A 13,221-nucleotide genomic window follows, 5' to 3' on the forward strand; every position below is an offset into this window, starting at 1 on the left:
CTGAAGTGGAGTGCACAAACTCAACCAGTTGGCCATGGGGCTGGCTCCAGAAATAGGTGTTCTTTATATTAGTTAAATATCTATCCTTAATTATTAAGACTTTGAATATAAAATGCATGGCAATTCTTTCCTAAAGTGGATTTTGAAAACACATAATTTTAAGTGACTTTGCATGACATATGAATTCACTATCCCTTTGACAAGGTTTGTAACACATAAATGTATATGACTGCATGTTTCCCAAGGCATCTTGCTTGTTAAAAGAGATTACAGAGTATTAGGATTCTTAAATAGTTCTTTATTATTTTCATGCCCAATAAAAATATATTATCAACATGATGATAAATCATTGGAAATATTTTAATGTAAAAATATTCATTTCATATACAATATTGGAGATAAGCTATGTAGAACTTGGGAATCATGGGTGTTTGCAGTCAACAAAAAGCAATGCTTTAATTCTAAGGGGACTGCTTAATAGTTTTCAAAACAACTTTGTGTTTGTCAGGTACCTGCCTTTCAAAAGCAGCTTGGGTCAGAAGACCTCCGGAAAAATTTAGTTGATTTGTGGAGCAATTAAATCAGACCAGGGGACATGTTGATCTGGGGGCTGCAAGTGACATTTCTACCTGCCCCTTGTCATGTAGACCTGATGCTAACCCTGGTCCTGAAAAAAGATCTGGAAACCAATTCACATAGTTTTATGACTAAAGTTTAACAAGATAAATACACTGAGATGTGTTCTTACCTGGTTTTGTATGTCTATGGTGCCTGGCATCTAATAGGTAAATAATATCTTGAATTAACTCAATCTGGAGGACCATTTTTCCTTCTTTAAAGATTTTATGTTTCCTTTTTCTCCCCAAAGACCCCGATACAGAGTTGTGCACCTTTAGTTGTGGGTCCTTCTAGCTGCGGCACAAGGGACGCCACCCCAGCATGGCCTGGTGAGCAGTGCCATGTCTGCGCCCAGGACTCGAACTGGCAAAACCCTGGGCTGCCAAAGCGGAGCGTGCAAACTTAACCACTCAGCCACGGTGCTGGCCCCTGGAGGATCATTTTTCTGATGAAAAGAATTACAACCAATGAAACCATCCTATGACTAACGAAGGAGACAAAAATCAAGTGCTTATGTGTAAAAGACAGTATCTATTAAAGAGACTTATGAGAAACCAGAAGAGTTTGAGGCATCCTGAAAATCTGCTTTCAGAGATAACCCTGCAGATCTGCTCTTCAATCTACAAATATCCTTACAAATATCTGTTATAAACCCAGTATCTTCAATAAACAAAAACAGCTGGATAATGCTACACAGACTCTGAAATAATAAGTGTAGCTGCCATTTCATAAACCATTCATGATGTGTTATGTATTCTCATCCCATGTGTGACTTCAATCAAATCTTTACATCAGCACTGCAAAGTATTTATTACCCCCATTTCACAGGGAAGAAGCCTGAGGCGCAAAGGGACAAAATAAGGTCCCACAACTATATAGTAGGAACGTTGGGATCTGAATTAAGTCTAATTTGAAATCCTTTGCTTTTTAATACTTCATTTTCTCTTTACAGAAGATGATAATAATAATAATCCTAATGATTGCAGGCGACGGACTTTGGCCAGAAAGCCTTCATATAAGAACAAGGAGGTTTGGACTTCATCCTGTGAAGCAGTAGAGTGTGGACAATGTTAAACAGAGGAGTTAATACAGATAGGCTAAGACTCATTGGATTTTGTTATAACACTCATCAGGTGCAAATTTGTTTTTAAAATTTGAAAATGCCATTCAAAACAGGCCAAATTTAGCATCAGACTGTCAGTTGTATTTAAAGAAATATGAACCACAGCACCTGAACACTGACAACTGCTGCACAGCAGAAACAATTCCAATTCCTTATCAAGTCAAGGCTTCCAGACCCTTTTTCTTTCATATAAGTCACTGAACTCCAACTGAGGACATATTAGGTGGGAAAACTCTAAGGGGTAATTAGCAACTTCTTAAAAGTGTTGTGTATGTTTCCTTTAAGTGGAATTAAGGAGAGACTGATAGTGCCATTTCTCGGGGACTGTCCCCTTCTGAACTTCGGAGCAAACGCCAACTGCTGGTTAGGCCACAAAGCTGCACAACTTCTATTAACTCCTGCACGTCCCTAACAGTATGCACTTAAAATGAGCCAAGGAAGTACTAACTAGTCTTTAAACTTTCTTGGCAGGAGTTATTCTGGTGTAAACTTTCATTATCACACCTCTGTGAAATCAATGAATTATTCAGTGGAATATCATCACTGAAATGTACTGAAACAATCGGGCTGATGGAGAAGAAGATGAAAAAACATGTGCTTTGGCCAAGCATCAGTATTTTTCCTTTGTACAAAAATGTAAGAGTTTAGCTGCAGACTTGGTTATAACAACAAAAACACCACCACACTGGAAATCGAATTTACCTGAGAGGGAAACTTACTCTGATCTAGAGCTGCATCCCTGAGAGCAGCATTAAATCTTTCTGTCTTATGCCAGCAAAATGGCTGAAGGACTAGAAAACATCAACATACATATTTTGGAAGAAAGAGATAAATCCAACAGGTGACTATTTCATCGAGCGCTCTTAATTCCTGGATGCAAAAGCACTATGGTTCACTTAAAATACATAAACGCCGAGGGGCCAGCCTGGTGGCACAGCAGTTAAGTTCACACGTTCCGCTTCAGCGGCCCAGGGTTCACTGGTTCGGATCCCGGGTGGGGACATGGCACCACTTGGCAAGCCGTGCTGTGGCGGGCCTCCCACATATAAAGTAGAGGAAGATGGGCATGGATGTTAACTCAGGGCTAATCTTCCTCAAAAATAAATTAAAAAAAAAAGAAATAATACATAAATGCCATCGTGCAGTGTGAGTACCAGTTGGGCTAAAAAAACCACAAGTCAGTTAGTCATATTTCTGTTTTATATTTGTCAGAGGATAATGTTCTTTTTAAGAAAGGTAAAATCACACTCCCGTACAAATGTAACATGAACAAGTGCCAAAAATTTTATTCAATTATTAAATTAATTGGTGAGGGAACCAGTAAGATGTTACAACCAGTTTGAAGGACAATTCAAAGAACAGACACGTATACAGGCAATCAAGAATGCTGATACGGATTTGCTAAACTGATGAAAAATTGGTCAATAGCCAGAGGCAATCATCAACAAACAATCATCCCACCAGACAATCATATCTATTCCTATTATTTTTTTACAACTCGGAGTTGACAATTAGCTTGATGACAATCAATGACAATGACAGAGAAAGGGTGCACCAAGTGGGGACACCCTGTGATTGTATTTTTCCCATTTCAATGACTTTCACAATTTTCCCACTACAAAAGGCTGAATAAATCTATTAAAAAGGGTTAATCACCAAGTGTAATGTCCGATAAATTATTCAAAAAATGTGCTATGGCTCTTGGTAGTACCAAGCATGTGTTCTGAAATAAAATTATATTTGCATCAAAGGTTGTGTTAGAAAAATAACTGTTCTTAAAAGACAGAAATAATTTCTTTGAGGTAGAAAACATGTTCAAGAAGTGGATATACACCTAGATGTTAGATACAGATTACCATTTTGTTCACGCTAAAAAGAAACTATCAATGACACAGTTCAGAGGTAGTTTCTGAGCAGAGGTCCACAGAGATATTTTGAGGACACAAAAAGAAGGTCAACAATTGCCAATAAAGAGAATGATGTCTCAAGAGATGGTAAAGTGGCTTTCCTACTCAGACTACAAACCAAACAGAATTACCATCTCAAGTATATCAGTTGTTATTGTGTGTTAAGATCAACACCGGGGAGAGTGAAGCAGTATAAAACGTATATAAATATAATATATATGTATATACATATATATACATAAAAGCATATACATATATGTATACATATTTTACATTTTCCAGCCAGAATTTAGAAAAACTAAAAAGAAAGAGAAATGAAGACAAATATAATTTCATTTTGTCTTGGAAAAGTGTGTCTATATACATACATGTACATGCATGCATATGCACATACAAGTACGTATATGTATGTATGTGGATTCACTGTATATGATTACTGTATGATTATTCAAATACAATCATATGATTCTTCAAATATTATTATATATGATTTTTCAAACACTACATGATTACTCAAATGACAATTCTGATCTCTGTTCTGGGCTATCTCTGCTTTGTTTTCTCTCAACTGTCAAGTTGCGGGTTTTCCCCACTCTAGAGAATGGGCCAGGCCCACCTGGGATGAGAAGGCTGACTTCACAGGCTGGAATGACTGCTTACAGAGAGATGTGGGAGTTGTGATTTCCTGAGCAGAGTGGGTCACCCCAGTGAGCACAGGGGGCACGGTGCCCTGAGAGGCATCATACACCCCTCATTCATAGGGCGGCAAGCCGAAGAGCTCGGGCTGGAAGTCCTGCAGGGAATCCAGCACGAGGGTAGCCTTGGTGGTCAGGTCGCGGCGTAAGTTTCTATCTGGAACCATGACTACCTGCATCCCGGCTGCGAGGGCTGCCTCCACCCCGTTGGGAGCATCTTCAAAGACGAGGCACTGTAGGGTGAGGAAGAAAAAGAAGGTTGAGACGGCCTTTTCTGTAATCAGACACCTAGACTGTGCTTTGATTGCCATCATCACTGTTGGCTGTGTTACCTTCAGAGCAAGACAAGGAGAAGTGGAGGCTTTCCAGCTTACGACCTGTGGCAAGGAGGGTGTGTATCTCTTAAAGGGTCCTGGGGCCTTCCCATGGCTGCTACTTTAGAGAGGAGAGGTTCCCGCCGCCGCCACCAAAGCATTATTGACATGTGGCACAGCTGGGGGGTTTGATTCAGATCCAAAAACCTGTTCAGTCAATAATTGAACATTCAAACCACGAGAGGAAATTGTGAAAAACAAACATGTTTTCTTTTTCTTTTTTTGGTGAGGAAGATTTGCGCTGAGCTAACATCCTTGCCAATCTTCCTCTGTTTTTGCTTGAGGAAGGTTGCACCTGAGCTAACATCTGTCCCAATCCTCCTCTATCTTTTTGTATGTGGGATGCCTCCACAGCATGGCTGAGTGGAGTAGGTCTGTGCCCGGGATCCAAACCCAAGAATCCAGGCTGCCGAGGTGGAGCACGTGGAACTTTAACCACTCGGCCATGTGGCTGGCCCCCAAACATGCTTTTAAAATGTAAAGTAACTTCAGAGCTGGTCATGTTTTAGGTACTGTAGTTTGAAAATTAAATGGTTAGGGTGTTTTGGTGAAAAGTTCAGCCCTTGTGTGTGCCAGTGTTATGCAACAAAAATCTCATTAGCACAAAGATGTAGTGCCACATGTGGTATCTCTTTCAGTTTATCTTGTAAGCCCACTTATTTTTTTATCGGGATGGCCCACACTCATTCAGACACCCACATGTAAAACGGGGTGTCTGTGCACTGAATTTGTCAGGGAGCTCCTAAACGTGCCATCATGTGATCAACACTACGGTAAGTGTCACGTCAGGACTCACTCAAAATGAGAGATCCAAAGTCTATCCAACGCTAAGGTGGCGTGTCACCTTTCTATCAACATGCACTTAGAAACTTGCCTGAGTTCCTGGAACCTGCACACTGAATATGCAAGTGGCTTTATTAATTCTTTTCGATTAGGATTCTGTAGGGGACATCTGTCAAGAGGGTTCCTCCCCTCACTGCTGTGAGACACTCTGCTCCATTCACTTAGTAGCCATCACTCTTCTCCAAAGTGCCTGAGAACTCCCAGGATTGCTGAGGGGCACCCTTCCACTCTCCCCTCCCCTCTGCTCCCAGCCGGACCTCCTGCCTTCTATCACAACAAAGTTCTCTCCCACCTCTTCAGCCAGTGTGGTAGCAGCCCAGTGTGCTGTGGCCCGGGAGGGGCTCAGGGACGCCGGCTGCAGGTGCAGTGTGACACCAGAAGTTGTGCATCTTCTGATGCCTTTAGGTCAGTGGAAAACACACACACAGACACTCACAGTCACTCACACCCGCTCTTGCAGTCCTTCCCAGTGGTCTGTTCTGTAGCAAGTACACCGACTTTTCTCTCCTCCTCCTCCTCCCTTCCTTTCTTCCTGCAGTCGGAGGCTGAGACACTTCATTAGCTGACTCCCGCACAGGGCCGAGACAAGACTAAATGAGTCACCACATGTCATAACAAGCCAGTGCTAGGCCACCTTCAGAGTGAACCAGTCTGCCCGGGAGATGGGACTTGAGTGCTGAAACCTGGTAGTCCTGGGCACACAGTCCTGCTGCCTTCCTCTGAGGACTTCTGAAGGCTCTGGTTCTCTCAAGCTCTCTGCTTCTACCGTGACACGCTGCTGTCCATCTGAGGGGGGAAGCGACTCCTTCCACCATGCAGGTTTGTTTTCTTAGTTATCTGATTCAGAGACTTCCTGTGGTGATATTTCTGTGCCTGTCTGTTTAAAGTTATGACCTGATGGTATTCTAAATGTCCTGACTGTTTTATCTGGGACCATAGATAGGCCCTCAAATGTTAAATGACATTTTGTTTTTGAAATACCCCTGTGTTCTCTGGGGATCTGGACGGTCTGTGCAGTCCACCTATGAAATTTCAGGAGGGTCAGAGAAGAGATTCTGCTCATCCCTTGGGGTAGCTGTGCCTGGTTGAAGTCACAAAAGCAGCGTTCACTCTGTATTTGTGTGAGCTCCTTCCGAAGGGCATGGCAGGCGGGCATGAGGCAAAACTGGTGGCTCAGAAACTGTGGCACCTACAAAACGAGGGGCCCACCACGTCTGTCATCACCTGAGAACACGGCTGAGTCGGTGCACATCTGACAGCTCTTTCCACATGTTTATGTTCCAGAAAATGAAAGGAGAGATGTCAAGAGTGATGAGGAAAAGCTTTACAGGTATTTATGGCACCGAGAGAGGGAAAGTAACTGACACATCCTCTTTTTGAAATTTTTACTGTTTCTGAAGGTGTGCACATGCTATTGGTTTCTGTTTTCAATTCATAATTTGTCCTGACTTCATTTTAGAATTAATAATCCAAATATAGCACTGAGATCTGAGACATAATGGATAAGATGAACGTGATAGAGGAAGCGAGCCCTTCCCTTCCTCCCGAGCTTTCAGGGAAAAGCCAGAGAGACAGGCCAGTTAGCGTGGGTTTCTTCAACTAAGCCACTCACAACGTTGACCATACTGAAAGGTCAAAAGCGACTGTAGTTTAGCCAAAAAAAACTAACGGAAACCCTGATTGTGCACATTGTGTGAATGGCACCAAAATTCCTTTCGTTTTCCTCCATTCACTTAGTAGCCATCAAAAGATGCTTTTCACAGACGTTAGCTGGACTTGCACATTTCACATCAGCTAAAAGAATTTGAGAAATGTGGAGATACTAAAACAGAATTTGAGGTTTTTAAAAGCTAATGGGCCAGTCCACTGGAGGGAGGGGTATATGATGAGAATCTGGTAGGAACACTCAGGGGGTGGTGCAGGAATGCGCCGCTCATCAGAAAAGAAAAATGCTGGACCTCGACACCCAGACATTGTTGTCACACAAACTAAACAGAGCAGCCATTTATACCAGGCAGAAAACAGACACCAAACAGGAATCCTGCCGAGAAGAACCACCTGCCCTGGGTGCCCGTGGCCAACTGCACCACAAGCTGCACACGGGACTTGACTCTTAGTGATATGACAGCATCTGGAACTACAGCTTTCTTCCATCTTCTTCTTCGAAGCAGCAGAATTACAAAGCAGAATACTATATTTTAAAGCAACTATAAAAATGTCTCAAAAGGTTTTATGTCTTCATTACTCTCCATGTCCTGATTCCTAAGATCTAATGTGCTTCTAAGGACCATGCACAGAGAAGAGCACCTAAAAGCTAGACATCTGATAAACATTCACAGCATCGCTTGTCCATCGGAAACCAGAGAATAAATCTTTAAAAGTTACCCACAAAGGGGCTGGCCCAGTGGTACAGCTGTTAAGTGCGCACGTTTTGCTTTGGCGGCCCAGGGTTCGCCAGTTCAGATTCCAGGTGCAGACATGGCACCGCCTGGCAAAAGCCATGCTGTGGTAGGCGTCCCACATATAAAGTGGAGGAAGATGGGCATGGATGTTAGCTCAGGGTCAGCCTTCCTCAACAAAAAGAGGAAGACTGGCAGTAGTTAGCTCAGGGCTAATCTTCCTTAAAAAAAAAAAAAGTTACCCACAAAGACTCTACCTACTAATCACAGGACTTAAGGGTCATAAAACCATTGGAAGATATAAGCTAAAATAATATAGCTTATATCTTGCACAAATAAAAGGAGGAAGTGTTTTTTTCATTCAAATAGCAAAATATTTTGGTGCAGTTTCTATCTGCCTCACTCAGCTACCGTGAAAAAGAGTTCCACCTGGTTGAATCCTGCTACCTCCTCCTTCTTTTTAAGGACTTCTTTCTTCCCTTAGCACCAGCCCAGCCCTTCCCACTGTGCGCTGAGTACACTTGACCTTACACTCACTCAGACCTGCCTGTGAGATGTGAATTACGTATCTGCACTGTGTCTCTGCGGAAAGCAGCTCTTCCCCAGAAGGAAAGGCTCTTCAGCTGTTGTAAGCAGGTGGGAGAGGCTGGGGAGCAGAACCCCGTTCTCCCTCCTCCACCTCACATTTCAGCCCTCCGCCACAAGATTCACATGGACATGTGTGTGGATACACATTTCATATCACTTTGACTAATTTAGTGATTTTTGCAGCACAGCACATGTAGCGTGTACTCCAGGACACACTTCCAGGAATCCAACAAGTGTCTGGGCAGGAAGAACATTCTTCTCACAGCAGGTACTGACACTGATACACTCAGCTGTAACTAGGCGGGGCTGGATTAAACAGACCTTCTCAGGGTGCCAGGCAAATCCTGAGCATCTGCTGCATGCCTGATAAATTCTGGGAGAGGGCGCAAGTGTCCTTGTACAGGACTTAAAGCAACAAAGGGGCCACCGAGTGTCCGAGCTGGAGGACAGCGGCTGGCCCAGCCCTCTCCTGTCCCTGGGCGGGGATCTGAGCCAAGGGAAATTCAGAGAGAATCTGAAGGTCACAGAAGCACGCAGGTGACAGAATTTAGGAACAGAGCCCGGCTCTCCAGAACCCAATGTTCTTTTCACTTTAGCAAGCTGAAGGCTAAAATATACCTGAATTCCATCTCGAGGAGAGGAGATGAGCTTAATTAAACTGTACCTTGAGGGGTTTAATTTAGAAAGAATGACATTTCCAAGTACCGGGGAGGTGAAGCATTTCAGGGGCCTATCACCCGGGGCTGCTGAACTGACTTCTCTGATGATGTGTAAGCTCAGCAGAGCCCTTAAGACAGCCTACGTCCACGTTCTTCACCGGGCTACTCATCAGCACCTATGGGGCAGTTAAAATGCCCTTGCACTTTAATTTTTTAAAGATAAGTATCACATAACTAAGATGTTCCATTTTATAGCTAAGAAGTTCCATCTAATAGAACCTTTGTCTGCCAGGGGCAGGGGGAATGGACAGAAGTGGATGGGATTAGGCAAGTGCTTCAGAAGCAAAAAGGAGCTTGACGGTACAACGGACGTTAAGGCAAAGGTGATACCAAACTGTTTGACGTGGTGGGCGTCGGGGCTGCGGTTCTGGCTGAGGGAAGGAGAAGGCACTCTGTGACACGCTGGGTTTGAGACCACTGAGACAGGTTCAAGCAGGGAGATAAGGGGCCTGCACATGTCATGGGTGTGAGCTGGAGGTGTGGCCAGGTTGAATGGCACTACCAAAAGAGAAAGGGGAAGAGCAGGGAGGGGCGCTGGGCAGCCCCGAGTTTCTCTGCGGTGAGCAGAGAGGATCCAGGAGGACAAAGCTCCAGGGCCAGGGACGGGCAGGAGGGTGAGAGAGGAGAGGCAGCAATAGCGGCCGAGGTGAGGGGCTTTTCCAAAGGGAGGGACAGTCCCCACAGCGTTGTCATATTCATCTCTTAGACATGCTGTCAGAGGGCCTGGGTGCCCCCTTCATTCTCATTTCCAGGTAGTGTTTTACCATCAAATCCCACACAAGTTCGCAGTGAGTCACCGCCCCTCACTGTGCCCTCACATCCTTTCTCTCATCAGCTCAGGTGAACAAAACACAGGAAACAGATGGGAGCTGCCGCAGAGGGGAGGAGATACACCAGGTGAACAGACACTCTTCAATCCTGCCCCTCCAATCCCTTCACACATTGTCCAGACCGACCTGAGATGACACTTGGTCACTGACTCTGTTTTCAACAATCACAAGTGGCCATTTTAAGTTCTATGCTTTTCTGGAACTAGTAAACTTCTCAAATATAACTACATCATCTCTAGGGAATAAAGCTTTTCTTTATGGTTAGGGACACACAAAATTTGAAAAGAAGGTTCCAAGGCTCTTCTTGGAATTTCCAAATGTGGGAGCATCTGTTCACTCAGATTCCAGGCGGATCCAAACCCTTTGCACCCTTATGGATCCCTGTGTGATCACAGAACCACACTCTGGGTTTTCTGTCTCTCGGAGACTGGCCAGCAGATGCTCGGCACAGTGGAGTGAGGACCACAAAAACTGTCCAGGGCTGGGGGTTCCTGGTGGTCCTCCAGTTCCCCCAACACGTGCCAGACGGATCACATGCCACAGTTACTTTTAACTGCTGGTAAAATAAATGACAATCCTTGGCCAATTGAGATGACTTAGTCACCCTAGTTTAAACAAAGTGATGGGGGCGCATTCTATTTTGGATATCCTTCAAAAAAACAGAAAATCATCCTTGAGTTTGTTAAATGCCATCCTTGGAAATTATTTGGGACTATTAACTTACTATTTATTTAACCTATAATGTGACTAATTCAGTGTTTCTCAATCATTTTATTATCACCCTGTCCCCAAGGAGACTTTTCAGAGGTTTTTTTTGCCCCAATAGGCTCCCCCCATGATGTGCTAATAACACAGAAGGGAAGGCTAAGACGGAATCCTGGAGAGATGAGTAAGGAGAAGGTGGCCAGGCTAAGGGGTTTACCCCTTTGCAGGCTGGCTGGGGAGCTGGGAGAGTGAGATGGAATCAGAGTACAAGAAGGCTGTTACATTAGTGTTTCACCAACAGTCAAAAGGCAAAACCACTGATTTACGAAGAAATTCTGGGCACTGTTGGTTAAATGTTATGGCTCCCCTATTCTAGCAGTATTGTTTACTTACTGCCTAAGAAGATAATTTGAGGGCATGGCTATGTAGTTAATTTTTTGGAAATCCAAGATACAATTCATCCTTTTAAATATCTGGAGCGGTGTCCAACTTTTCATTCTGTGATGGTGGCTTAACAAGATAGGTTAGACGCTACATGCTATTACAATGGCCTCCTGAAATCTATCATTCTTTCCAGTTGCAGATATGTGAAGATTTCCCAGCCTCATGTACAAACATACACAGAACAGTACTGGTACAACCACATTATAAGAACAAACTGTAAAAGAGCCCCCCAAGTCAGGACACCAATCACAGTAACAGATGTCGCTGCTGGCATATCGTTTCAGCAATTTACATTCTGTTTGATATGTGTGTCTGTATATACGGATCTGGAGAAGGGGAAAAAGTTAATTGCTTAGCAATCTATTTACTAGGAATTATGCTGAACAAAACTGAACAAAACACAAATAGATACAGCATCGAGGTCTCTGTCATTGCAAAGGAAAATGGTGTTGCCATCATTTTTGTTTATTCAATTCAGTTGATCTGAAGGGGCCAGGAAAATATCAAGAGCAATTAGTAACTTTGAAGACGAACATCCATTCAGTTGATCTTGGAAGAAGGGTGTATCGAAGGAATATCGCATTTTCTGTCCACGGAGATTAAGTCTCCCCCACCACTCCATTAGCTGTAGTGAATAGCAGGCAATTATGTTTTTAAATAATGCAAATATGGTATTGTTAGAATGTATTCTAGGCCTGTGAGTTGTTGTATGTCCCATTTCTTAATGACAGTCGGAAAAATCTATGCATGGCTGTGTAACTCAGTGTAATCAAGACTATCTTGTACTATGGTCTTTATTCAAAGGCGCTGCCAGCAGGGGGAGATGCTGCAGAAGGTCTGGTAAACCAAGAGGAGGAGAAGGAAAAGATGTGAGGTCCTTAGCATTGAAGACCTCACTGGGAGGGAGGTGTGGACGGGATATGCAGCGCGGCACAGCCACTCGGGTGCAGGATCGGGGAGGAAAGCGCAGGTCCTGGACAAGAGGCCTGGACGAGCTGGAGAGCAGGTGTGCTGAGAGTGAGATAAAGTGAAGACGTGGTACGAGACGAGGATCAGGGCACCTGACGCAGTGGTCCAGAGATCCTTGGGGCTGGCCATGGGGTCAGCTGGTCGAAGTGGGAACCAGCCCAAGGGCTAGTGGCAAGCAAGATGCCCTGAGGCCATGTGGAAGATGAAACTGCCTGGGAGGAAGGCAGGCCTTAAGAACCTGAGGAGGGGTCATTCAGAAATGAGAGCACCCTGCGTTTGGCCAGCTAGATGCTGAGCACTCAGAGGAGGGGGCAGGAAAGTGACATGGGGGTGTCTGGAAAAGGAAAACAGGGACCCCATGGTGGCGAAGGGGGCCCAGAACACGGCACAGTGGCTTCAGAATTATTTTGTGCTGAAAACATTTGAGAATCAACAGCTGCAGGAAGAGGCTTTTTCTGCCATTCTCCTTATCTTCTGAGAAGCAAAGGCTCCCTCAAGAATTCAACTGCCCTAAGTCCCCTCCAGGGAGGGAGTTTCACAACCAGGGAAGGTTGATTCTTATCTCTGAAGAGAAGTCAGCACAGGTCAGCACCTGGATAAGAAATCGCCTAACAGACACTGTCATAAAACTGTCATATCTCCCATCTGTTCTCCTAAGAACTCATTTATTTTTCCTAAAAGTCATTTGTTCTCCCAGAAGTGCCCTTCTGAGTCTCCACAACCCCTATTAAGATAAGCACAGATTCTAACTGTCTCCTTGAATCACATTTTTTTGTGAACGGGCACATACCTAGGTGAATAAAAGTCCGTCTTTTCTTTTGCTAATGTGTCTTTTGTCAGTTTAATTTACAGGCCTCCAATAACTAATCTTAAGAGAGTGTAGGAGATGTTTTTCCTCCTGATGGTGTAATCTGGGAAAGCAAGCGACCTCATCCATACACAGAACCTCAGTGGGGACACCAAGTACAGGCAGGTTCACTGAAAGAGAAGGGGAGCATCTGTGAAGC

The 13,221-nt window shown here is 44.1% G+C and overlaps 1 protein-coding gene across 1 annotated transcript in view; it reads right to left on the reverse strand.

Annotated features, from left to right (window-relative positions):
* Window positions 1-3,002: 3,002 nt before the first annotated feature.
* The window catches only part of PUDP (pseudouridine 5'-phosphatase), a 62,452-nt gene continuing 52,233 nt past the window's right edge, over window positions 3,003-13,221 (reverse strand). Inside the window, exon 4 of the mRNA XM_070605440.1 lies at window positions 3,003-4,576. Coding sequence (XP_070461541.1) covers window positions 4,400-4,576 — 177 coding nt within the window. The 3' untranslated portion in view covers window positions 3,003-4,399. The remainder of the gene's footprint in view (window positions 4,577-13,221) is intronic.

This window comes from Equus przewalskii, chromosome X (genome assembly GCF_037783145.1).
Source record: "Equus przewalskii isolate Varuska chromosome X, EquPr2, whole genome shotgun sequence".
Taxonomy (NCBI): domain Eukaryota; kingdom Metazoa; phylum Chordata; class Mammalia; order Perissodactyla; family Equidae; genus Equus; species Equus przewalskii.